Source organism: Gossypium hirsutum, chromosome A01 (genome assembly GCF_007990345.1).
Source record: "Gossypium hirsutum isolate 1008001.06 chromosome A01, Gossypium_hirsutum_v2.1, whole genome shotgun sequence".
NCBI classification, from domain to species: Eukaryota; Viridiplantae; Streptophyta; class Magnoliopsida; order Malvales; family Malvaceae; genus Gossypium; species Gossypium hirsutum.
The window spans coordinates 102120098-102145356 of NC_053424.1; the positions used below are offsets into that span (position 1 = coordinate 102120098).

General features: G+C 33.9%; 4 protein-coding genes across 7 annotated transcripts; 3 read left to right on the forward strand and 1 right to left on the reverse strand.

Annotated features, from left to right (window-relative positions):
• Positions 1-1025: 1025 nt before the first annotated feature.
• LOC107916656 (OVARIAN TUMOR DOMAIN-containing deubiquitinating enzyme 4) lies at positions 1026-4088 on the forward strand. Of its 4 annotated transcripts, none has more exons than XM_016845975.2 (6): positions 1026-1263; positions 1824-1945; positions 2265-2305; positions 2526-2624; positions 3286-3450; positions 3824-4088. In XM_016845975.2, the coding sequence occupies exons 1-6, from the start codon at positions 1230-1232 to the stop codon at positions 3840-3842; spliced, it is 480 nt and encodes a 159-aa protein (XP_016701464.1). In that variant the 5' UTR covers positions 1026-1229; the 3' UTR covers positions 3843-4088. The 4 variants fall into 4 exon arrangements, with proteins under 4 accessions (XP_016701464.1, XP_016701465.1, XP_016701466.1 ...); XM_016845976.2 differs by having other exon boundaries at positions 3827-4088; XM_016845977.2 differs by lacking the exon at positions 1026-1263 and adding an exon at positions 1390-1532.
• A 750-nt stretch (positions 4089-4838) lies between these two features.
• On the reverse strand, positions 4839-11403 carry LOC107916565 (uncharacterized). The gene is made up of 9 exons (XM_016845843.2): positions 11133-11403; positions 9711-10509; positions 7924-9068; positions 7446-7626; positions 7160-7366; positions 6792-6965; positions 6201-6398; positions 5498-5608; positions 4839-5354 (listed from the first exon to the last, which is right to left on the reverse strand). Exons 2-9 carry the CDS (start codon positions 10416-10418, stop codon positions 5040-5042), a joined length of 3039 nt encoding a protein of 1012 aa, XP_016701332.1. The 5' UTR covers positions 10419-10509; positions 11133-11403; the 3' UTR covers positions 4839-5039.
• Positions 11404-15050: 3647 nt separating this feature from the next.
• On the forward strand, positions 15051-17901 carry LOC107917192 (ankyrin-1). The gene is made up of 4 exons (XM_016846568.2): positions 15051-15415; positions 15500-15775; positions 15934-16071; positions 16275-17901. The coding sequence occupies exons 1-4, from the start codon at positions 15104-15106 to the stop codon at positions 17817-17819; spliced, it is 2271 nt and encodes a 756-aa protein (XP_016702057.1). The 5' UTR covers positions 15051-15103; the 3' UTR covers positions 17820-17901.
• Positions 17902-21962: 4061 nt separating this feature from the next.
• LOC107917456 (protein MAINTENANCE OF MERISTEMS-like) lies at positions 21963-23207 on the forward strand. The gene is made up of 3 exons (XM_016846808.1): positions 21963-22197; positions 22294-22577; positions 22878-23207. The coding sequence occupies exons 1-3, from the start codon at positions 21963-21965 to the stop codon at positions 23205-23207; spliced, it is 849 nt and encodes a 282-aa protein (XP_016702297.1).
• The last annotated feature ends 2052 nt before the right edge of the window (positions 23208-25259 follow it).

Below are 25259 nucleotides of genomic sequence, written 5' to 3' on the forward strand. Positions count from 1 at the left end.
GAGATTCTATATACATTATTTTTAAACGTTGATAGTTCATATAATATAATTTTTAGAATATATAATGACATCACTTTTTTCCTCGGTTCACGTAATCATTCAACATGTTTAACTATTTGTTAACTGTCAACTGTCAGAGGTATCGACTTTTCAGAAATCTTTATATTAAGTCAAAAACTAAAAGTCAAAAATCCAACGAAGGTCAACTACAAGACAGAAAGTTGAAGACGAGAAAGCGTACCGAAGGCGCTGGCTCACTACTATTTTTGGTTAAATTTTGTTATTAATCCTTATATTTTATGAATTTTGTATATTTAGTCCTTATACTTTTATTTGTTCAATTTTAGTCCTTATACTTTTCAAATTGGTTATTTTAGTCCCCTTACTTTTCAAATTTTTAGTTTTAACCCAATTTGTAGCAATTAAATATGTAAGATTAAATTTAATTACTAATCTTGTACTAAGCATACAATTATAGATTTAGTCCATTTTCTTCAATTGGACATTTAAAGTCTCTATATTTTTTGAATTTTGAAATTCTAGTCTTGACGAAAATAACATTCGTTAATCCATTAACTAGATTTTTAATGAGTATTATGTAAAATTAAAAAGTTAAAATGACAATACACATATGATAATATATTTGAAGCATCATATTTTAGAAATAGTAGAACTTTACATAATGAATTTAACAGTTACTGTTTGGTGAGGACTAAAATTTTAAATTTTAAAAAGTACAGGACCAAAAAATGACCAAATAAAAGTATAAGGATTAAATCTATAAATATTTAAGAATACAGGGACTAATAGCAGAAATTAACTCTTTTTTTTTGTTCAAATAGAACAGGCAGACAAAAGAACGGCAGTTATAAATTTTAGCGGGAATAATAGTTTAACGGATACAATAAGCAATTGCAATTTGGTCGCCCTCATGTCAACAAATAATAAATGGCCACGTATTACTATCCTCTCTTCTCTGCTTGTGTAATTATTAATGAAAACAAAAGGAGGAAAAGCATGGAAGTGGAATGGGATTCTCTAAAATTGGCAATCCAACCACAAACAATGAAAATTATTCTCTCATCACTTTCAACCTCCCTCCCCAATTTTATTCACCGGTAAATCTTTTTCTTTTTCCCTGCACAAAAACCGCACTGTTCGTCGATTGATTGATTTTCAGGATTTTCCTCTCTCTCTCTCTCTCTTTTCAAATTTAGTTTAAAAAAAATATGAAACGAATGCCTAAACAGGAAACTTGGATTGGTAACCTTCCAATTCCCACCTTATCTTGATTTTTTATATTTGTAAACTTTTCCTTTTGTTGCAAAATTAGATTCTTTACTTCGTGAATTTTTTTTTTAAGTAAGATTCTTTACTTCGTCTTGGACGGCTTGACTTGTTTGTGATGATTTTGTATTTTGGCTTTCATACTTGTTTGGATTAATAATGGTTTTCTCTTCTTTCTTGCCCTTTCATTACCTTTGAAATTGTGAGGTCGTTCATTGTTGCAATTATTATGGAATTCGGCGAAGGTCCTTTTTTTTTTTTAATAATTACTTAATCTTTTGAAAGTTTGAACAAAGAACTTGATAGGATTTTAGCTAAAAATTGAAGAGTTGTCTTCTTCACTTCCATTAATTTCTTGATAATGTTATGCGAATTGTTTGGGCAGTAAATTTATTTATGATCGACTGAAATACATGCTTGTGTCTAATTCCATATGCACCAAACCCATTTTATGTTCGAACTTATTCATGATTGGAAAACTATATGCTTTTGGCATAATGCATGTTTTTGAGATTTTAGCTTGTTGTTGAATGCAGGCATTCCTGGTGATGGGAGATGTTTGTTCCGGTCAGTAATTCATGGTGCTTGGCTGAGGTCAGGGAAGCAGTCTCCAAGTGAGAGCTGTCAGAAAGATCTTGCTGATGAACTCAGAGATAAAGTACATTTCTTTTCTATTTTACTCTTTTATATGAAGCATCAATTGGTTTTTAGTTGTACTTGCTACTGATGGGTTTTCCGGAATTTAATTTTTTTTTATGCAATCCCTTTTCATTTTTGTGTTAGCTGCAGATGTCTTTGTTGCTTTAACTTCATATTGGCATATACATTCAGCCCTAGGGAATTTTGTTTCTATGCAATCCATTTTCATGTCTTTCTGCTTTAACTTTGTATTGGCCCTCAATCAACCACGTGCAGCTTCCTTTTCTACTACTTCGAACATTTTTCTCCTTACAATAAAAGATTACATGTCTTGACAGGTTGTTGATGAATTCATCAAGAGGCGGGCAGACACTGAATGGTAAGCTTTTCTTCTTTGGGAAGATCTATTAAGTTGTTGAAGAGGACTGCATATCTTTTACTTGGTTGTTACTAAAGCTTGAACTATTGGTTCTGCTAGTAAGTAGGACAATTAGGGGTATCTCCTGAGATAAGCTGAAAAAATTTATTGATTAGCATCTCCCTTTCAAATTTCAATTCATTGACACTACAAGAAAGTAAGTCTTGACACCTTTTTGCAGGTTCCTTGAGGGTGATTTTGACAACTATGTTGTGCAGATGCGGCAGCCTCATATTTGGGGAGGAGAACCTGAGCTGCTAATGTGCTCACATGTCCTACAGTGAGTTTTCTTTTCTTTTCTGTTAGCTTTCGACATCAAACTTATTTTTCAGGATATGCTTATCAGCTAATATTTATGCCCCGTGCAATTATGAATTATATATACATGTATATATATATGTATGTCTGTCTGTGGTTGAAGTGAAAGGTACATTTAGTTCCAGATAACTACTTGCTGGTCCAAAAAAAAAAAAAAACGAAGATTACTACTTGGTCTATGATTTCTTTCATCAAACTTGGCCTATAAATCAAATAGAATAATTCTAACACACACACACACACACACGCACATACAAAAAAAAAATCAAATAGAAGAATGTATTATATTCAGAAATTAGATTTTGATTTAGGAATTGATCAATAGTTTGCTTAGCTTTCTTTAGTCCTCAACTGCAAATAAACTTAACCTTTGAATACTTCATTGATTATTAATCATACAAACAATTTTCCAGATAGGCTTCGCCACCTCTGAGTTATTACGAGCAACAATCACTTTTAAATAAGATGAAAATTTGTTAACTGAAACCGAATCACATTAGCCCTGTGATTTATTGTTTTTGCTTCTATGAGATGCTCAGATGAATAGGAATATAACTAAATTTATTGTTATCAATATCTCAAAATTTTCTAATCTCTTAACATGATATATATTTCATCCACAGGACCCCAATAACAGTTTACATGAGGGATAAGAATGCGGGTACCCTCAAAATTATATCCGAGTATGGTCAAGAGTATGGTAAGGAAAACCCCATCAAAGTTCTGTATCATGGTTACGGACACTATGATGTATTGATGAGTCCAGAAAACAGTGCCTCTTCTAAACCGTAAGATATCTTGTTTCACTTGTTTTATGTTCATTGCAAGTGACATGACATGTTACTGACAACATCATTACTGATTTTTTACCCTTCATGTAATACCTATCTTAATCGAGGGTATTTTTCTGAGACGGCTTGAAAAAGGTCACATGCTCTTTCTTTTTTTCATGGTTAAAAGAAAAAGGTCATATACTCTGATGATATGCCGTCTTCCTTTGTAGAACTAAATTGCCCTCCTTTTGTCCTATAATGTTGACTTGTATGCTACAGTTAGAAAAGTTCATTTTAGGTCTGCAATTAGCCAATAATAAATTAACAATAGCAATTGCTCCTAACAGATTACTGGAACACTGATAGTAGTGGTGTTGGTGGTTTTTAGCAGGTGGAAGAAAAGATAACTTGGGGATAATTGCACCCTAAAACAAGTGATGCTAGGAATTCTGTACTGTAATGCCGTTGGGAATGTAATGATACGAACTGTACCAAGTTCTTGGAGTAAAATTCTCATTTATGGATTCTAAATAATCTTATGTGAAATGGCCTGATTTAGATCAAAGGTCCATGACCTTGCAAAGAACAAATATATTCTTCTTTATATGGCACTCTTTTCATTAAGACAATAAAGCCAAGTCATTAATATATAATCCCTAAGTTAACTCGTTAGTATATAGAATCCATGAGGTGGCATCCAATGCTCTCTCTAGACTATGGCCTTTTGTTTTTTTGTACAAAAAGAATGTGGTACAACAAAGGAAACTCAACTAGAAGACATTAGAATATGAAATAAGGTAAAATTTTGTTTTTGATCAGAGTATTTATCCAAAAACAAAAGGAACACACTCTTTGCTCATAAAAAAAAAATTGAATTATAATTTGTTGGTTCATGTAACAACAATAGATCTGAATTTTAAATTCCCACATTCACATTCACATTCACTTTCTTTTTCCTTTTCCTCAATTTACAGTCTTGCATCTGATAAATATGAATTTTGAATTCCAGCATTTTCTTCCTAGGGTGGAGCATAGGAGCAAGAGAGGCCTTGCCCCTTAAAATTTTGAAAATTTACCATTAAGCCCTTTAACTTTTTTTTTTTTGAAAATCTTATGTCTACTTTCTAAATTTTTTAAAAATTCTCATGAATTTTTCACTTTTTTTTAAAAAATTAATTGGACCCCTAGTTTTTCTTTTTTTTGAAAAATCATTAAACCTTAAAATTTTTGAAAACTTTTAATTAAACCCCAAAACTTTCAGGTTCCGCCACTGAATCTTTATATCCTCAAATTGCAGTTTCTTTGTTTTGAAAAAGAGCAAAGAATAAAGAGGGTAATGGGAGAAATCAAGGAAAAGAACCCTTGACTATAACATCACATGATATAAAGCAGAATTTAAGAAATCTTTGAAATCCTCTTCCTTTTATTATCATAGCAACCGATGCAGTAGGCAATAGGGATTCGTAGAAACATATGTACGATGATATGAAGGAAAATACCAATTCTTGCTCAACTCCAACAAATCTCAACAACTTAACAAAACCAGCCTATGCTCACGTGCTTATATACAAAAAAAGACACGGTTGGATGAAAAATAAACATTGCTACTCACCATCCTTCCATATCTCTCGGATTAGCTCATATCTAACAACTTTCCGGCCCCCCTTTCCCGTTCTCATCCAATTGGTTTTGGGAGAACCGCGGGGGTTCTCAATCATGATCGAGGTCATGGGTGAATCCAATTCATCAAGCTCATCATCACTAGTGTATGATTTTCTAAGTACCAATGACTTACTCCTTTCCATGACTTGGCTTTGTATAATGTCGGTTAGGGAAGTTGCGGAAGGTGGCGAATAGACAATAGGCGTAGCCATACATGGAAAGTTTGTGATAGACTCTTCCCCACCCTCAGAAAGATCCTGAATAAGAGAACAGAAAAAAAAAAAAGATCAGTCTCGGAAAAAAAAACTCAGCAACACAACTTGCAACATTGTAGGGTAATTAATGAATGAAATGGACAGTTATATTTAAAGCAGAACTTTTATATTGTTTTATGACAAACCTTTTCCAATGCTTCAAAAACTGCCTGAGAAACTGGATTAGGGTTGAACTCATCAGGTACAAAATTGTTAAGAACCCTGATGATGAGTGAGACGCTGAACCTGGGGCATACCTTCAACAATAAAATTCAAAGGGAAGATGAGATTAACAGACAGGAATACTAGGTGACAGAGGAATGAGGTATAAAATATTGGTTTACTGAAATTAAAAGAAGGGTTAAATCACATTTTGGGGCCTGAACTTGGCAACTTTTTCCACATTGGGGCCTGACTTTTTTTTTTGTTCAAGTTAGGCCTTGAACTTGGCAATTATTCCCAGTTGGGGTTTAAACTTCTTTTTTGGCCAAGTTAGGCCCTGAACTTGGCAATTATTCCCACATTGGGGCTTGAACTTTTTTTTTTGTCCAAGTTAGTAAAATCCTAAAGTTTATGCCCCAATAAGGGAACAATTGCAAGTTTAGGTCCCAATGTGGGAACAATTGCCAAGTTAAGGGTCTAACTTGGACAAAAAAAGTTCAAACCCTAAAGTGGGAATAATTGCCTAGTCCAGGCTCCAATGTGAAAACAATTGTTAAATCCAAGACCTAACTTAAACCCAAAAAAAAAAAAAAACTCAAGCCTCATTATGGGAAAAGTTTCCAAGTTCAAGCCTTAAATAACGATTTAACCCTTAAAAGAAACATTTCAGTAATTCCAGAACTATACCTCTTTTCTTGTGGACCTATCCGCAAGCATCTCCAATGGAAGCATCAAGAGATCACTCAATGCATTCAGGAGGCAAAAGGACTTGAAGGAACCCTCACATGCAGCATTTTTGCTGTCACCTACTTCGTTGCTATCTTCAGGACTCTCATTATCATCAATGCCAAATAGATCTGTTAGCCATCTTGACCAGTTTCCAATCTGGTAACACAGGGCCAACAGAAATGGATCCTTTCAGTAAAACGCTAGAAATGTAATAAGCTTTTGTATTCTTCTGTCATTATTAAAACAATTTTCTGTGAAGCAGTATTAAATACTAATCACAATTTTTTATTTTCTGTTGACATAACATTTGGAGCAAGAAATCACAAGGTGCAAGCATTTAGCTTCTTTAAAGGAGTAAACTTCTGTGGCTGTGAAACATATCAATAGGCCAAATTTGCAGGTATTGGTAGATTCAACTGTGTCCAGCATATCAGTTTTAGACCTAAGTTCCATAAATGCATATTTTTGAAGCACATATACAAGTTCCCCGTAAATATATGGAAACAAGATCAGATGTTGCACATAAAGGACAGGGAACCCATTACTCACAGCATTTTTCAGTTGTACACCTGCCCCAAAGCTTGATTCGCTTGCAGGAATAGGAAGAACCTTTGAATCACTTATTGGATCAGAAACAGGGTCTGCTGGCATTTCTTCAGCTGATTCACGAAGAATAGCATTGAACATTGCAACATCTAATCTACCCACCAATTGCTCCATGACCTAATGATGAACAGACAACAATGTTTATCTCAAATTCGCATTTCAACAGCCTTCCAATTAGATAATAAAATCATAAGAAACAAGGACATGGCCTCATCTCTTTACAAAGAGACATTATGAACATGAATAAGCATAAGACCCAGGACCAAGTTTATTATGCATAGATGAAAACAAGCTATAGTATATCATAATACCAATTTAGCCAGCACAGCTAAGCAGCCACATTCGTGCCCACATGCTCGAATGGGACAAAGCCTCTCACAGGCATCTTTAAAAGCCTTCTTCCAAAGCTCAACTGAAAAACTCCCCTGCTCTAGATCACCTAATCCATATCTTCTGCTAGAGTTTTTCTTCGAGCATAAGCTCTTTGCAGCAGTAGACTGCATATATGGAGTCAAAGTCTAGCAAGTATATAGAGGGAAATAATGTCAGGTATAACTTCTGAAGACATTATGATGTGAGCTTAAAGAAAGGATTGACCTGCCACCACACAGACTCGACAATTCTGGAGAAGATCCAAGCTTCAAACTTTTGCAATGCAAGTAAAAATGTCCGAGGATCCACCCAGTCATCAGAACCTTCCGAAAATAGCTGCATTTCACCAATTGCGTGGCTAACAGTTGCTCTCAATACAATTGAATTTGATAACCAGAAGGTTAACCTGTGAAAATGGAAAAGAAATTGATCAAACAAATATCAGGTAAAAGGTACACACAAAGAGGGAAGCACTTGAAAAAATAAAACAGAAGTGGAATTGGGAAACAAGGGTGTGCATAGGTATGAGAAAAAAATAAATTTATCTGCAGTCTGAATGTCAGCTTAGGGCCACAGAAGATTAAATTTAAATTTGTACATGCAAACCGAATTGGCATCTTTAACAATTGTTAATGTGGCAGCTAAAATCTCCTAGATTCATTTTCTAAAAAGGAAAAAAGTTATGGAAAGTGTTAGTGCACACCTTGGAACATCATTTCCACATGCTTTAGAGACCAATACCAATCCTGAAATTGCAGCCCTTGCAGCACTTGCCCTCTTATCTTGGGTATTTGCTTTACAAGCATGAAGATAGAATCTAGAAAGTCGTCTAGCTGGAGCATGAACCTTGTTTGTAGAACTTCCATGCTCAGCAACAATGGAATAAAGACTAGCCTCAACAACAGCAGCTTCCCTTAGTTCTTCTTCGAGCATTTCAATTTTGGATTCCAACTCAACTTTGCTGTTGGAAAAGCTCTTTGTATTTTCTTTGCGTTTATTACATGTGTCACTTGTAGAACTATGATGAATCTTTTCAGGAATATCATTTTCCTTTGCCTTCTTTGTGAACTCAGTTTTCTTTAGCGGTCCATAACTGTTACCTGAGTCAACTTTGCGGTTAGAAAAGCTGTTTACAGTTTCTTCCCTTGCACCAAGTATATCACTTGTGGTACCATTAGAAGTCTTCTCAGGGATATAATTTTCCTTCGCCTTCTCCATAAACTGGATCTTTGATAGTCCATTACTCGTACCTTTGTCAACATGCAACTGAACAGGTGTCACACGCTTTTGCCTATCATTTGCAAGGAAGCCACCTTTCACTTCAGTTGTTGTCGAGCTGGATGCAAAAGTGTTACTCCTCAATGCAACTTGCTTTCTCATAGAATCTTGAGGTGGTCTAAAACCTAACCTGTCCTGAAGAGAAAATTCCTCGGGGCCCAAAATCTGGTTATCCAGCTCATCTTCCCATGGTGACTTTTCAGCATTTCCCTTCCAGTGGCCAACACGTGAATTGCTACTTAAATGTCTGTTTACATGGCTTTGGTCATGCCTCCATGCTTTTCTAGCTCCCTCTCTTTTGCTATGGGAGTCTTTATCTTTTACATGATTCAAGTTCACATCTACTGGAACAGCTACACATGCCTCTGAGGAAGAAACTTTACCCATTGGATGACTTATAGGATTCTCAGGATTGGAGGACAAGTACATTGAAGATAAATGAGATGTATTCCCATTTACTTGTTTGAATGCTTCAACCGCCGGACTTACCCCTGAGTTTGCAGATGTTCCATCAGAAGGAAGACTGAGCCCAAGTCTTCCTATAGCACCATTTGGTGATTCCAATCCAATCTGTAGTCAATAGTGACTTGCTATTAAACATTCAGAAATACTAGCTTTTCTAGGATGACAGCTATGAGCCACCAAATTAACAAGAACTACTACAGTCCTCCTAGAATAGAAGCATGCTGGTAACTAAGGAACTGCAATCTGAGTGACTGCCCAAAACTGACATATTCGCTTATGTAGTGGTTAAAAGGGGATCATATTTCTCCCCTACAAATTTATCACCGAAAAAATAATGTTGCTCAACTTATTGCTCCTAGCAATTTTCAAGCTGAGGTATGGCCTAATTGCCAGCCATATCTTACCTCAAAAATGGTCCCAAGTTTGCTCCCCCTTCCCTATATTAATTATACAATAAAAACTAAACTAAAGCACAAAAATCCTGATATTTCTTTAGCTTTTCAGAAAGATGCATGTGCATCAAATAATAACACCACCAAGAGCAGAATCTAGAATTGTGAAAGCATAAGTATTTCTTAGTTGCATGAAAATGTAAATTATGGCAATGCTTCAAGAACCAAAGTCTGCCTAGTCAATTTCAGAAATCTTAAATCCGACCCAATTTCAAACCTCTGTTCAAAGACATTATAGAGACAATTCAATGTAACTAGAAATAAACAACGAAAGGAGAATAATGAATTTAAAAACCTTCTCATGTTGGCTATGTGACTCCCTAGAAGAATCAAAAACAGATGAAGAAACGGTCCGATATGAATGTGAGGAAAGATCATCATCATCATCATCATCATCAGTAAAAGAGGCAATCTCAGTTTCCTCATCATTCCCTTCATTTATTGATCCAGAAACAGATTCACTCCCATCCTTTTCAAGTGATACTTCTTTTGGCAAGCTGCCTTTCGATGATGAGCTGGAGCTACCTTTATTAAATGGCTGGATAGTAAGATAAAGAACGGGCTGTTCTATGTTCCTTGAACTCTTCTTCAAGTTAATAGGAGTGCTAATGCTTATAGTTTCCCTGATAATCCCATAATCTGCAAGGTTTACAACAGCAGATCCTAAAAGTTGACCCTTTGCCACCTTGTCCTTTCGAGGCTCATACAAGTAGAACTCTAAACAATTCTTCTGGAAACCATCACGGTTGGTGCTCTTACGGGATGATTCCAGAGATAAAGTTACTTGAAGCCTGAAAGACTCGCCAAACTCGATTTTCCCATTCCTAAAACTAGAAACCAAGGACCCAGAACTCTTATCACCATTTTCCCATTGAAGCAATAAAGATTGAGCCGCTGGCAAAGACTGCAATGGTGTCCAAGGATTAATTTCATTTACATATACAATGTAATAAACCTGATATGAGTTGCCTTTTCTGTTCTTAGTTCTTAGGCCAAGAACCATTGTTTGGTCTCCGAAGAAATTACGGCGTTCACTCTTAATCAATATGATCAATCAAATGGCTTCATGTTTTTGAAAACCATACATTAAAGATCTGTATTTAGGGGAAAAGCATAATCAGAAACAGTATACATTGAAAGAGATTGAACAAGAATTACAGTGTTTAAAGCAAATGAAAAATGGAAGAAAAGAAAAAGACTTTGGCAGGAAAACCGACTCGCTAACAACCAAAGCAGAGAAGAGAAGGAACCAAATTGAAAACAAAACGTGGGTCCAAATCATTCTTACCAATATAGTCTCCATTCATCAAGTTCATGTATTCCAAATGTTTAATTTATTAAAGCTAAAATAAAAATAATAATAATAATTTTAAGGGAAAAAAATTACAGATTAGAAATGTTTCTTTATCAAGCTAAAAAGAACCCTACTGTACATGATTCTCAAGAGGGCCTCCACCACTAAATATCCAATGGATAATATATATATAATTCAAAAAAAAAAAGAGGTTAACAACCAATCATGCTACCATTTGATAACTCAAACTAAAGACAGAGTCAAAAAGAACAAATTAAACCCTTATTTTACAGCAGAAGAAAAAAGAGAGTTAATTAGACAAGGCTGAAGTAAAACTTAAAAAAAGAAAGAATCTATGCATCAGATAGACAAAAGACAAGCAACCCATTTCATGCAAACATAATTAAAGAAAAAAAAACTTACAGAGAACATCCGATGAAGAGAAGAATCATATAAAATGGGAAACAAAACGAGAGTAGAAATGTAGGTAGAAAGAAAAGGAAAGTGTGGCAGTGGAGGCAGCTAAGGAAACAGTAGCAAAGAAGAAAGGAATAAGAATAAAAAGTGGGAGAAGGTTTACTGTTTAGAGTTGAAAAAGGGTGAGTTGTTGTGAACTAATGTGCTTTTTTTTAAAATAAACAGCGGTGAAAGCAGAAAGGGCTACGACAAGTCGCAATTGTAGGAGGAGAAAGAGGAAACTTTTTTTTTTTCTTTTGTTATGGATTTGGTATTTTTGTTATCGTTGCTGTGTGTGTTTTAATCCATGCACATATTTTAAATTACGTTGATTTTATTTTTATTTTTATTTTTAAAAATTTTGAAAACAGATTTAACTGTTTTTTCTTTATTTAATCATTTTCATTTGCTAACTGTTTATTTCAAAAGTTAATGAAATATGAAATTTATTATCTGTTAACTGATTCAAAATTTGGCTAAAACATCGTTACTACAAGTAGAAAATTATCCTAAAACATTTTAAGTTTTTTTTTTAAAATAAGGATAATTTTTTTATATACTTAATGTCTATTTTATAGTTCATATTCGGAGTTTGTAGTTACCTTTTTGAATAATTTGATATAATTTTTTTTAATAATTTTAGTATAAGTTGTGATCATCTCTCTTTTTAACTTTATTAATAAGAAGATAATATACTTAAACAGACTTTAACCATTATCCTCTTGTATTAATAACAATACTCAAATCACTCAATTAATTCTAATTTTCATGAAAGGGCTGATTTCATTCAATTGATAAATTAATTTGAAGGGATCTGATCTGAGCTAATAAAAATGGGCAATACTTTGGTAGATCCAAGACTCCCCCATGTGCAGCTTTAAAGAGTTGAAAATTTTCACCCACCCACCCTGCCTCCATATTTCTATTTAATATCTACGGTCACATTTTTTACCAAACTAATGACAGATATTTCATTAACAATGTTGTTCAAATAAGCCCAAAAAGAAAATGTTGAGGATGCTTCCCGCGCATTCTTTCTCAACACTCAATTGTTGTCAAGTGAAGACAAACAAAACATCAACACACCGCTCCTTGCCATATGCCATTTTCCCCTTCAAATAACTACAGCAATTTGGGTATGCATATACGAACAACCAACCCTTCATGCATCCTATGTTAATTAAAACAATCCCTACTCATGAGAATGAAGCATATTTCATGGTCAGACGTTTGTTTCTAAAAACTACCCACAATGACAGAAGCATTAATCACTGTTACCGATAGTGGACACTTTAATTTTGACCAAAAACAATTTATGTTAACTATTTTTTTCAAAGACTTCAAAAATAATCGCCTAAAGTATATTCTATACAAGTAATTCAAATGAAGGATGATGCACTAAAATCTACAACTGCTAAAACTCGAACCAAAACAATAGACATCATCAAAACTAAAATTATCAAAAACTTATTTTCTCCCAGAAGGAAAGCAAACGTATTGGATTTAGAACTGAACATGATATGATCAAATAATTCATACGAAATGTGATATACAACAGTATGTGAAAACTATGTGAATCGGTTTATACTAGCCTTAGGCATCGAATCAAACTCGAACGAGTTAGTAGATTGGAGAAAGAAAAGTTAATTATAAAATAAATGATTAAATAACATTGGATGAAATAAGATTAAATATCATAATGATGCATTCATGAATATATAAATTTGAATTGGAAATGATTATATCTTTGTTAATAGAATGTATGGTATAGTATGTCTAGTTAGATTGTCTATTGAAACAATGTATAAGAATGTCATTTGAGTATTGACTCACGGACTAATTTGGTTGAATTGTGGCATATTTGGATTGAATGCTTATATCCAATATGTTCATTTTGTGACTTGAATCATGGAAATATCGTTAAGCTTTATTTCTTAGCATACGATTTATTTTTTCTATACGCATGTATAATTTATTCTCAAGGTTATGAGAAGTGTTTCAGCATCCAACTAGAGATCCTCAACTCAACAATGTTTGTATAGCCTCGTTTCAATTAAATATATAGCATGGATCTAAGTTGAGTCGATTTTTGCATAATATAATAATGTTGAAGTTGAGCTAGTAATGGTTAGCTAGATATGACATAATAATATGGTTCAAATTATGTTTTTGAAATTTTTGACATTGGAATGAAGTTGATGATCATATATGGTTTTAAAGTAGATGAATCGAGTTGGTATTTTAAAGTTAATACTTAGAGGTGTGTGTAAAATGCTGTTAGTAAATAAGTTGAAATGGTGTTTTGATATGATGCAATGTGTAAGTTGTGCAACTGTTTATGAATGAACATTGGGTTATGGTATCTTTGCTGGTTTGATTGAAAGAAAGATTTGACTTGTGTACTTGGAGTAAATTGAATAGGTACTGAATTGGACCTTTTGGAAGTAGACGGTTGCGTCACGATGAGCCTAGTCAGTATGTTGTATTGTGACAAGGAACCTTTAAAGTCATTACGTCAACTTGGGACTTTGAAAGCATTGCAATTTAATCTTAATTCGACCTCAGGTAAGAAAAAGAGCTTTCGTAAGCTCATATAAGACTTGTAAATGATTTTATATCGTATTTTATGATTATATTACGCGCAATTGAAATGTTTAATGGTATAAAATGAATGTAATTGATCGCAGTTGCTCTGGTAACGAATGTGACATCTTATAGCTTGGATTGAGTCGGGTATAGGGTGTTGCAGAAAGTGGCATGGGGCAGGGCAAAAACGCACCCTATAGAATGCATCTTCACTCTCTCTCCTTCATGTCACTTGAAAACATCCTACAGGGCGCATTTTTGCCCTGCCCCATGCCATGTCACCTAAAAGTGCATCCTACACAACACGTTTTTGCCTTCTTTTCCAAAATCGACTTATTTCCTTAATTTTTAATAAAAATGGCCTAAATCCCTAATTTTATTTTAAATATGACATATATTTCAAATTTTCCCTCTCATTTTTCATAAGAACTAGATTAAAATACATTAAGGCTTACATATTAAAATATCTTTAAAACATTTTGTATTGATTTTTATTTTTTATATTTATGTTATTTTTTCAATTTATTATTTATTATATTTATCCTTTTTTTCCATTTTTTTATAATTACTCATTATTTTTATCATAATTAGTTAATATTTAAATAGACAATTTACATTAAATGAGAGGATATATTGTACGGAAGAGTATATAATAGTAGTGTTATTTCTTTAAAAGATGATGAAGTGGCATTATCTACATTAATTTTTGGAATAATTGTAATATAGATTATTCACATATTCATTATCTATATTAAAACACATTACATGAAATTTTCAATGTTTTATTGCAACATTAAAATATTATCCACACCTTTTTCTAACTTGCTAAAAGTTCCTCTAGAAATTAAAATAATCAAATTGCTTTTTTCAAAATTTATAAATTAAAACAGACTTTGAGTACAGCAATTTAGCCTTCTTAATTACATTATTGTATTTTTTAAAATTATTTCCATACCATATTACTTTTTTGGATTATTTCAAAATATGTTAATGAAATTAGTTAATTTAGGAATTTTTTTTATATATTTAAAAGAAGATGTTATTTCCGCCATTCTTTAAGACTTATTTGATATTTCTAATGCTTGTCATATTGATGCAGGCCAAATCCGGCTGACATACAAAATTAAGGACAAATCTTTGTCTGGTTTCATTGGTTAAGACCAGGAGCCTTGCATTAGGCCAACCGTTTCTGTTAACAAATGGTTCAACAAACCATAGAAACCTTTAGCTCAACCAAATATTTTTAAGTGGCCGATTCAACAACAAACTCAAACCTTTTTTCTTTATTTTTACGCCAATTACGGCCCAGATATGAGACTTCCCTCAAACCTCCACACAGTCTAAGGAAAAATATGACAGTAGTACACGGTGGTTCTCGCGGTGGACTGGTGTTTCCCATCAATTACGAAGAGGAGGTTTCTCAAAGACTCGTCGATGCTTTGCATGGAAATGATTTGAAGTTGGCGTCCGAGTGTTTTGCCGATCCTTTTGTGGACGTCAACTTTATTGGAACAGTGAGCTTGAAGTCCAAGAAGACTGAGATTTTGTTGCATGAAGAGGCGGCGCACCAAGTTCTTGTCGATTATGAGGAGTTTAAGACCGAAGTTACGCCCCTGTTTCTTGCTGCTCATGTTGGAAACATGTTTCTCGTTAAAAAGTTACTGGTAAAACAGTTTATGTTTATGTACCTCTAGGAGGGAGAGACAATTAAAGCAAAGCCATAAATTTTTTTTTATTTAATTTGGCAGAGTCTAGGAGCTAACGTGAACCACAAATTGTTTCGAGGCTATGCTACCACAGCGGCGACTAGGGAAGGTCATATGGAGGTCCTGGAGGTGCTCCTCAATGCCGGTGCTTGTCAAGCAGCATGCGAGGAGGCGTTGCTGGAGTCAAGCTACCTCGGGTATGCCAAACTCGCTAAGCGGCTAATGGCGACCGACATGATTCGCCCGCAGGCTGCCTTACGAGCACTCGTATCTGCTTGTTGCAGGGGGTTTGTTGATGTTGTTGACATGCTTATCAAGGTAAAATATTTCTTAAGCACTTTAATGTGTCCTTAAAAAAAAAGCACTGACATGTAGTGACATACTGCCGAAGTTCGGTTTCCCCGTAAATAAATCAGCTTTTGAGATTGCTTGAGTTGAGGTTATCTTGAAGATGTTTGTGCTCTTATTGCTGACAGTGTGGATTAGATGCCAATGCAACTGATAGGGTGCTTCTTCGATCTTCCAAGCCTTCTCTATACACAAATATCGACTGCAATGCGCTATCTGCTGCTGTCATTTGTAGACAGACCTCTATTGTTAGATCACTTTTGCAGGTAAGCATCTTAGAACATAGTCGATCAAGATCCGTAGCTTCCCTTCATTGGAGTACTAGAATTTTTTTTGAATTTGCACTCTTTGTTGCATGGGATTTAAAGTGCCATATATGTATAAGCTTCTGAATCAAGTTGTTGCTTGTTTACTTATCTGCTGAGTGTTCTTAAATGGCATTACTAACTTTTTCAAAACTGATGATCAGGCTGGCATCAAGATGGACTTAAAGGTGAGAGTTGGAGCCTGGTCTTGGGATATTGATAAAGGCGAAGAAACTAGGGTCGGTGCCGGACTAGCTGATGCTTATTCCATCACATGGTGCGCTGTCGAGTACTTTGAAGTCAGTGGTTCCATCTTGCGGTTGCTGCTTCGACACATCTCCCCAAACAGCCTTCACTATGGCAGGACCCTCATCCACCATGCCATCTTATGCAACAATGCATCAGCCGTTGAAGTGCTTCTGAATTGCGGTGCCGACATAGAATTTCCAGTTAAAACAACTTCCAAAACAGCATTACGCCCCATACATTTGTCTGCGCAACTAGGATTTGTTGAAGTTCTTCAATGCCTAATTGTAGGTGGTTGTGATATCGATTCTCGAACAGCTTTTGGAGATTCCGCGCTTATGATTTGTGCTAGATACAAACATGGGGATTGCCTTAAAGTACTGGCCTCAGCTGGGGCTGACTTTGGATTGGTAAATTCCGCTGGCCAAAGTGCAAGCTCCATTGCAGGGTTAGCCAGATGGAATCATGGCTTCCAGCAAGCAGTTCAAGATGTGATTCTAGCCGGGAAGACACCTCATTCAAGCAACCCCTCTGTATTTTCTCCTTTGATGTTCACCGTCCATGGAAATGAGATTGAAGCTTTGAAGAAACTCCTTGAAAAGGCAGATGTTGATCTTAACGAACAAGATCACGATGGAAATTCAGCTCTGATGATTGCTGCATCAGGAGAGCATTTGGAAGCCTTTGAGTTGCTTCTTCGTGCTGGTGCTAATATAAAGTTGTCTAACAAATACGGTGATACTGCCGTAAGCTTATTGGAGTTAAACCAGAAGGGCGATGTATTCGACCAGCTAATGCTGGACTATGCACTTGAAGACGCAAATGGTCCCATTGGGTTTTATGCTCTACACCGTGCGGCAAAACGCGGAGACTTGAATTTAGTTCACATATTAACTAGTAGAGGCTACGATGTTAATGCATTCGATGCTGATGGATACACTCCACTAATGCTAGCAGCAAGAGGAGGTTATGGTGGAGTCTGTGAGCTTCTAATCTCTTCTGGTGCAAAATGCAACATCGAAAACGCAAGGCATGAAACAGCTCTATTGCTTGCGAGGAAAAAAGGATATGGAAACGATGCGGAAAATGTCATTCTGAATGAGCTTGCTCGAGCTCTGGTTGTGGATGGAAGCCAAGTGAAGAAGCACACTAGGAGTGGTAAAGGATCACCTCATAGCAAAGTACTGAGGATGATGGAGACCAGAGGCATTCTGCGATGGGGCAAATCAAGTAGGAGAAATGTGATATGCAAAGCAGCGGAGGTCGGTCCAAGTGAAAAATTCCGATGGAACCGGAGGAGGAAGTTCGATGTGGAAGAATCGGGAATTTTCCATGTGGTGACTACAAAGAACAAGGAGGTGCATTTCGTGTGTGATGGTGGGATTCAAATGGCTGAATTGTGGGTGAGAGGGATTCGACTTGTGACAAGTGAAGCTATTTGTGGCAAACAAAAACAAGTGTAATTCTTGCTGATCAAATAAAATTTTATTCGATGTTACTTTTTCCACAATATATCCAATTTCCACAACTTGAAATTTATATAAATCATTTTATGGAAATTATATTGTTGAAAAAAATTAAATTTATATCAATTATAAATATACAATATTAAATAAATGGTAAAATTAGTAACATGTTTATACAAAAATTCAATTGAAATGTTATATATAGAAATTGCTCTCAATTCATCTTATATATTTATATAAGACAGTTGGATAGTCTTCGGCAACCCAAGAGACCATCACTCAAAAATCTTCGACTAGTCGGTTCCAATCCATAAATAGAAGGATAATGTGCTTTATCGCACTTGAGCCCACATCCTCCTGCACTGATGACAATGTCGATACTAATCGAGTTAAGACTCAATTGACCATAATAATTTAAATATAAAGTAATTCAATATAAAATTCAACTTTTTTATTTATTATGAAAATTATTTACTTAAAATTTTTCTTAATAGAATCAAAATTCTTATTATACTTATGATAAATTTTATTATCAAGTAAATTATTTAATTAAATATTTTAGTAAAATTAAGATTTTTATTTATAAATATGATAAATATTATAAATAAAAATATTTAAATTGATAAATTCAATCTTGAAAGATAAAATCAAAACCTAAAAATTAAGAGATATTATATTTCACATGTTATTGTTCTTAACTCTCATAATGAATTATAAGTAACAAATCATTTTTCATAACTTTGATAAATGAATGTCTTCATTTATTTTGTGCATAGAATACTTGTAATATGGGCATTAACAAGGCTTGTAAGTCATCTATGAAATATACTATTTTTCTTAAAATTTTTTATTTTATCTCTTGATATTTTTCCTTTTAATAATAAGTTCTTAGTATGAATTTTTGAAAAAAAAAACTTTGATTAACATTGAAAATAAAATAAAATAATAAGTTTTAAACCTAAACACATTTACCAAAAAATTTAAAGTCTACCTTTTTAAACATTAAAACATATAAATCATGGTGATTAATCTTTAATTTGGTTAGCATCGTTGTGGTTATTACAACTTGAAAAACATAAGCATGAATGCGCTTAAATACATTATTTCAACTATATTTAAAAAAATGAGTAAAATGTAACATTAATAACTAATAGCCCCCTTCTTGCTATGGGAGTCTTTATCTTTTACATGATTCAAGTTCACATCTACTGGAACAACAATATATGCCTCTGAGGAGGAAGAAACTTTACCCATGGGATGACTTACATGATTCTCAGGATTGGAGGATAAGTACATTGAAGATAAATGAGATTTATTCCTATTTACTTGCTTGAATGCTTCAACCATTGGATTTACCTCTGAGTTTGTAGATGTTCCATCAGAAGGGAGACTGAGCCCAAGCCTTCCTATACCACCATTTGTTGATTCAAATCCAATCTGTAGTCAATAGTGACTTGCTATGGAACATTCAAAAATACTAGCTTTTCTAGAATGACAGCTATGAGCCACCAAATTAACTAGAACTACTACAGTTCTCTTAGAATAGAAGCATGCTGGTTTCTTATCAAAATAGGACAAAAAAATAATAAAATATGAAAATAATACAAGGAAAATATTATGTACCAAAATGGTACATCCTGGGTGGTCATGTCATTGTCATAGGCGGCACAACCTTGGCTCTAACAAAAATTCTGATTTTTCTGTTAAAAAAAAGTTAAAAAAAATCTGAAAAAAAAGGATGGAAAGGGAGCCAGAGGCGGCACCGATTGTGCCTCTGGCAGAGGCGGCACCACCGATTAGACTCCTTATGCAGAGTTTTGTTTTTTCTTTGGGGGACCATAATACCAAACTTCATTTCGGGAAGAAAAGAAGGAGAAGAAGAAAAGAAGAGAAGAAGAAGGAGAAGGAGGCGGCACTAGTGAGGGAGGGAGGGAAGAAAAAAGAAGAAGAAAAAGAGAAAAAGAGGGAAGGAAAAAGAAGGGAAAAAAAAGGTAAATTATTTTTATTATAAATTTGAGTAATTAATGTTACTTTAAGTAAATAATTTATTTATTTTAGGTGTTATTATTATTATTATTTTCGTTGATTGATTTTGATTTAATTCAGATTTAATTTTTAAATTTATTTTTTTGCAAGGTGTTATTTGATTAAAAAGAGATATTAAGGTATGTTTGTATTTATTTTATATTTTGCATTCATTCCTAATTTATTTTTAATTTTTATTAAAGTAAAAAAGCGTATGTATGTTATGTGCAAAGAATGTTTTATTATTATTATTTTATGCAATTTATTTGTTAAGTGTGTTTTAGGTTGATTAGATATATTTCTTATAAAATTTATTTGGCATGTTATATATTCTGATAATTTTAATTTTTTTTATTTTTTATGTGATGGGTTTTAAACCATTTACAAAAATAGTATAAAAAATAAAAAATTAAAAAATATCTTAATGAAAAAATAAAATACGAAAAGAAATAAAATACGAATTTTTTTTTGGGAAAGTGGTGCTGGCGAGTTTTTTACTAAAATAATATAAAAAATAAAATACGAAAATAGTATATTTTAAAAAATAAAATAAGAAAATTTAAAAAATACAAATAAAGGGCCAAAATCAGAGTTATTTACTAAATTATTAAAAAAATACTAAAAAAATACATTTTAAATATTATGTACTAAAATAATATAAAAAAATACGAAAATAGTATATTTTAAAAAATAAAATTCAAAAATTTTAAAAATACAAAGAAAAAGCCAAAATCAGGGTTATTTACTAAACTATTTAAAAAACACTAAAATAATACATTTGAAATATTATGTAATAAAATAATATAAAAAATAAAATACGAAAATAATATATTTTAAAAAATAAATTCTGAAAATAAAAAAATACCAACTAAGTGCCAAAATCAGGGTTATTTACTAAATTATTTAAAAAACACTAAAATAATACATTTGAAACATTATGTACTAAAATAATATAAAAAAATAAAATATGAAAATAGTATATTTTAAAAACTAAAATCTGAAAATAAAAAAATACTAACAAAGTGTCAAAATCAAGGTTATTTACTAAATTATTAAAAAAATACTAAAATAATACATTTGAAACATTATATACTAAAATAATATAAAAATAAAATACAAAAATAGTACATTTTAAAAAATAAAATTCGAAAATTTAAAAAATACAAACAAAGGGCGAAAATCAGGGTAATTTACTAAATTATTAAAAAAACACTAAAATAATACATTTGAAACATTATGTACTAAAATAATATAAAAATAAAATACAAAAATAATATATTTTAAAAAATAAAATCCAAAAACAAAAAAAATACCAACAAAGTACCAAAATCAGGGTTATTTATTAAATTAATATAAAAAACACTAAAATAATACATTACAATATTATGTACTAAAATAATATAAAAAATAAAATACGAAAATAATATATTTTAAAAAATAAAATCTGAAAATAAAAAAAATACCAATAGAGGGCCAAAATCACCGAACAAAAAAAATATATTGCAACATAACCCCTCCTTGTTTTTCCATCTTTTTTATTTTCCAAGAAATTTAATTATTGCATCACTCACATTATTATTATTATTAAAAAAATTTAATTTAAAATATATTGAATTACATGCTGGGTATATTATATATATATATATTATATTTTAAACAAAAATATTTTACTTATTATCATTTTAAAGTAATAAAAATATTTGTATTTGAGTTGGATATATTTATTTTTTTAATGTAGTATAGCAAAAAAATATGTTGCCGAAAAAACTATTTGGTATTTTTTTGTAATTAAAAGCAATATATAAAATTTAGTTATTCTGATAAATATTTAAAATCTATCAAATATTAAAATTAATAACCGAAATTTATTTTGAAATTGCAAGCATCGTAATGGCTTCATTGATTAGGGAAGATCCTCACATATTTAACATATTTAATAATATTGTAATATATTGTTATTTGTTAATCACGGGTTCCATTAAAAAAGATCTACGTAATTTAAGGAAATAAATTATGTTATTATAACTATTTTCTGTAATTTAACATTGTCAGGGCCCGTATCGCGCATTAAGGGGTCGGGTGAACAGTTTAGGATATTCCCCAGATGCACGATTGATGCCCTACTTGGAGCTAGCTAGATTTGAGTCAGCAGCATTGAACCGGATGTTTGATTTGCGGTACAATTTAATATCAGCATTGGTCGACCGTTGGTGCCCAGAGACCCACACTTTTCATTTGTCGCGTGGGGAGTGCACTGTCACTCTGGAGGATGTTGCATTGCACTTTGGACTCCCAATCGAAGGGAGTGCCGTAATGGGCGTAAGTGCGATAGCTGAGCCGACTGCACTTTGTTAATGCCTACTAGGAGCCACGCCCGACGATAATGAGTCCAATTTTCTGAATTTGAAATTTACATGGCTGAAAGCCAAATTTGAGCATTTATCAGTTAATGCCACTGAAGAAGAGTTGATGTGCGCAGCTCGAGCGTACATTATGCATATTATAGGGGGTGTATTGATGCCTAATGCGAACAACAACAGGGTTCATCTCCAGTATTTACCTTTATTAGCTAATTTGCGTAATGTTCGCTCGTATAGTTGGAGTTCCGCAGTTCTGGCTATGTTGTATCGTGATCTTTGTCGGACGACAAAGCCTGATGCCGCAGACATAGGCGGATGCATTGTATTGTTGCAGTCATGGGCTCTTTATTGGATGCCATTCTTGGCATCGGTTAGTCACCAACCATACGTATTTTTACTAGTTAACTGGTGATAAAATTTAACTTGTTATTAATTGACAATTTCTTTATAATGATACTATTCTAACGATACTATATTTACTTGAAAATTGTTTTCGTAGATGGAGTATTTATCCGGGTATCTGGAGGTTGTACACTGTCCCGATATATCGTCTAATGATTGAACATCATGCCAGGAAAGGGGTAAGCTATTTCAATATTCGTGACATGTAATTACTTTGTATATCTTACTCCAACTATGTTAAATTTTAACCATGGTACTAATCGTGCAGTTTATATGGATGTCATATCGTAGACCAGAAATTGCGGCTATTATACCATCATCTGCCTACGTTGATTCTCAATTGTGGTGCACTAACGCATCAATTATCAATTTCAATGTAGTCGAGTGGTACCATGGGGATCGAATACTACGACAGTTTAGTTGCATCCAGTATATCCTGAATCTGCCAATGCAGGTGGGAAGGTTCACGGCATTAACAAGAGAGGAAAACATGGAAGTCATTGGGGAGTTGTGCACTGAAAATATATTACGGTGTGGGATAATCGGATGGCTCGAAGACCTCAGATGGATATGTCTTCCGATTTGCAACCATTGTTAAAGTACACACAGTGGTACTCTAGTATAGGGAAGCAATATTTACTTGGTGGGTAGTCGACTGTAGTCCCTCCGCATGTGCAACGACCTAGGGCATACGAGCCAGTGGTCGATATAGATTCCGAGCCTGAGCCGCAGCCCGAGCCCGAGCCACAGTCGGAGCTCGAGTCCGAGCGGTTGCATTCACATTCGGCTAATACTTCTTATCATCCGGATTTACCGGGCAATGACTATTTCCCGGGCCCTTTAGGGGGCGGATACCATTACGAGTTTGATATCTTTGAGTCGTATCCACTGCAGCATAGCACTTCTCCCGGCCCGTATCTACCGCAGTACTTCACTACCCCAGCCCGTATCCACCACAGCATGACACTCCTCCCGGCTCAAGTTCATCGATGCCATTCGAGCCATATGATTTTTCTTCCATGTATCAGACACCCTCACCTGATACTGAAGAGGATGTTGGTCGTCGCAATCACCCACAATGTGAACGTCGACCTCCGCAAAAATATACCCCTATGCAACACCATCGAACTATCAATTTTAGGGGTTTCTTGGGTTTTGATATTAAAAAGTTTTTATTTTTTGTATATATTTAATTAGATTAATTGGAACTTTGAAAAAAGTGGAACAAAATTTGACCATAACATAAATTAGATTAATTTAGACATTTTAAACATTAAAACACTAAAACTTGTAACAAACTTAGTCTTGTAATATAAATTGGAACAAACTTTAAATACATTACAACATTAATCTAATTAAATACATTAATCTAATTGGAACATTAAATATATAAAAAAATACAAACTTAGCAATATAATTTTTTTATATAAATTAAATACATTACAACATAAGCTCAATTCTTACCCGATCGTGATGATTGTCCAACATGATAGTTTTGCTGCGGGCATTTACTCCAATTATGACTAGCTAACCTGCATAATCCACAACGCTTATCGTCGGATTTCTCCTTAATGTCCATTTCATTATGGATTCTGGATGATTGCGGACGAACTCTCGGATTCCTGCGTAGCCCTTTATCTAGGACAAGCTTGAAAGTCGTCGGAGGCACCTCCCACATAGACAGGTCAGGCAGGACGGGGAACTCATTTTTCTAGACACGTAACATACGCTCGAGTGTGTACACATCATCGACAAATTGTTCATCATTAAGGTTCACTTTAGTACACGCTGCCACGACATGCGCACATGAATAATGAAGTGTTTGGAACCTCCTACAATTGCACCGTCTGTTTCAGAGATCAACTCCATAGGACCTAGGTGGTATACCGGGTTGAAGACCAATGGTCTTCGTAACTCAAAGCGTTTCAAGGCGTCGTGAATATATTTCTACATTCATCGACCTCGCCATCCGGTGATTTGCAACCATTGCATCCCTGACATCTTTGACAAATACGTGTCCCGCCTCCATCTGGTTGACTTGTTGCTGACCCATTCTTGGCATCAAGGTAGCCAACCTGTAGAATATAGCCGAGAAGGCAGATGAAATTGGAAGATGTCGTGTTTTCAACAACACAGCGTTCACCACTTCCACTAAGTTTATGGTTATTTAACCATAACGAAAGTCCTCGTCAAAACTTTAAGCCCATTGCCATGGCTTCATAGTACCCAACCTCTGTCGAAAAGATGTGTTCGTTTGACACTCCATGTCACTCTCAAGTCGAGTCATTCTTTGGCGAAAAATGTGTGGCTCTAGCTCGTGCGCTGTATATGTATTAAGAAAAGATAAGTTACAGTATTGCTTTAAAACATTAAAACTTATATTGAAAAGATAAGGTAATCATTTACCCAATTTCACAACTTGCCTTTTCTAGTCTGCATTCTTATAATCTCAATGGAAGTTAGCCGCGATGTGTCAGATGCAGTAAACGGATCTCCATGGTACACCGGAACGCCTAATGGCGGCTATTAATCATTTCTTTCTATCGGAGATAATACAAATATTATCGTTGCTAATAACATACCTCCACAGGTTGGTAAGGAAGAATTCCCACGATTCCATGTTCTCATTATCTACGATGGCAAATGCTAT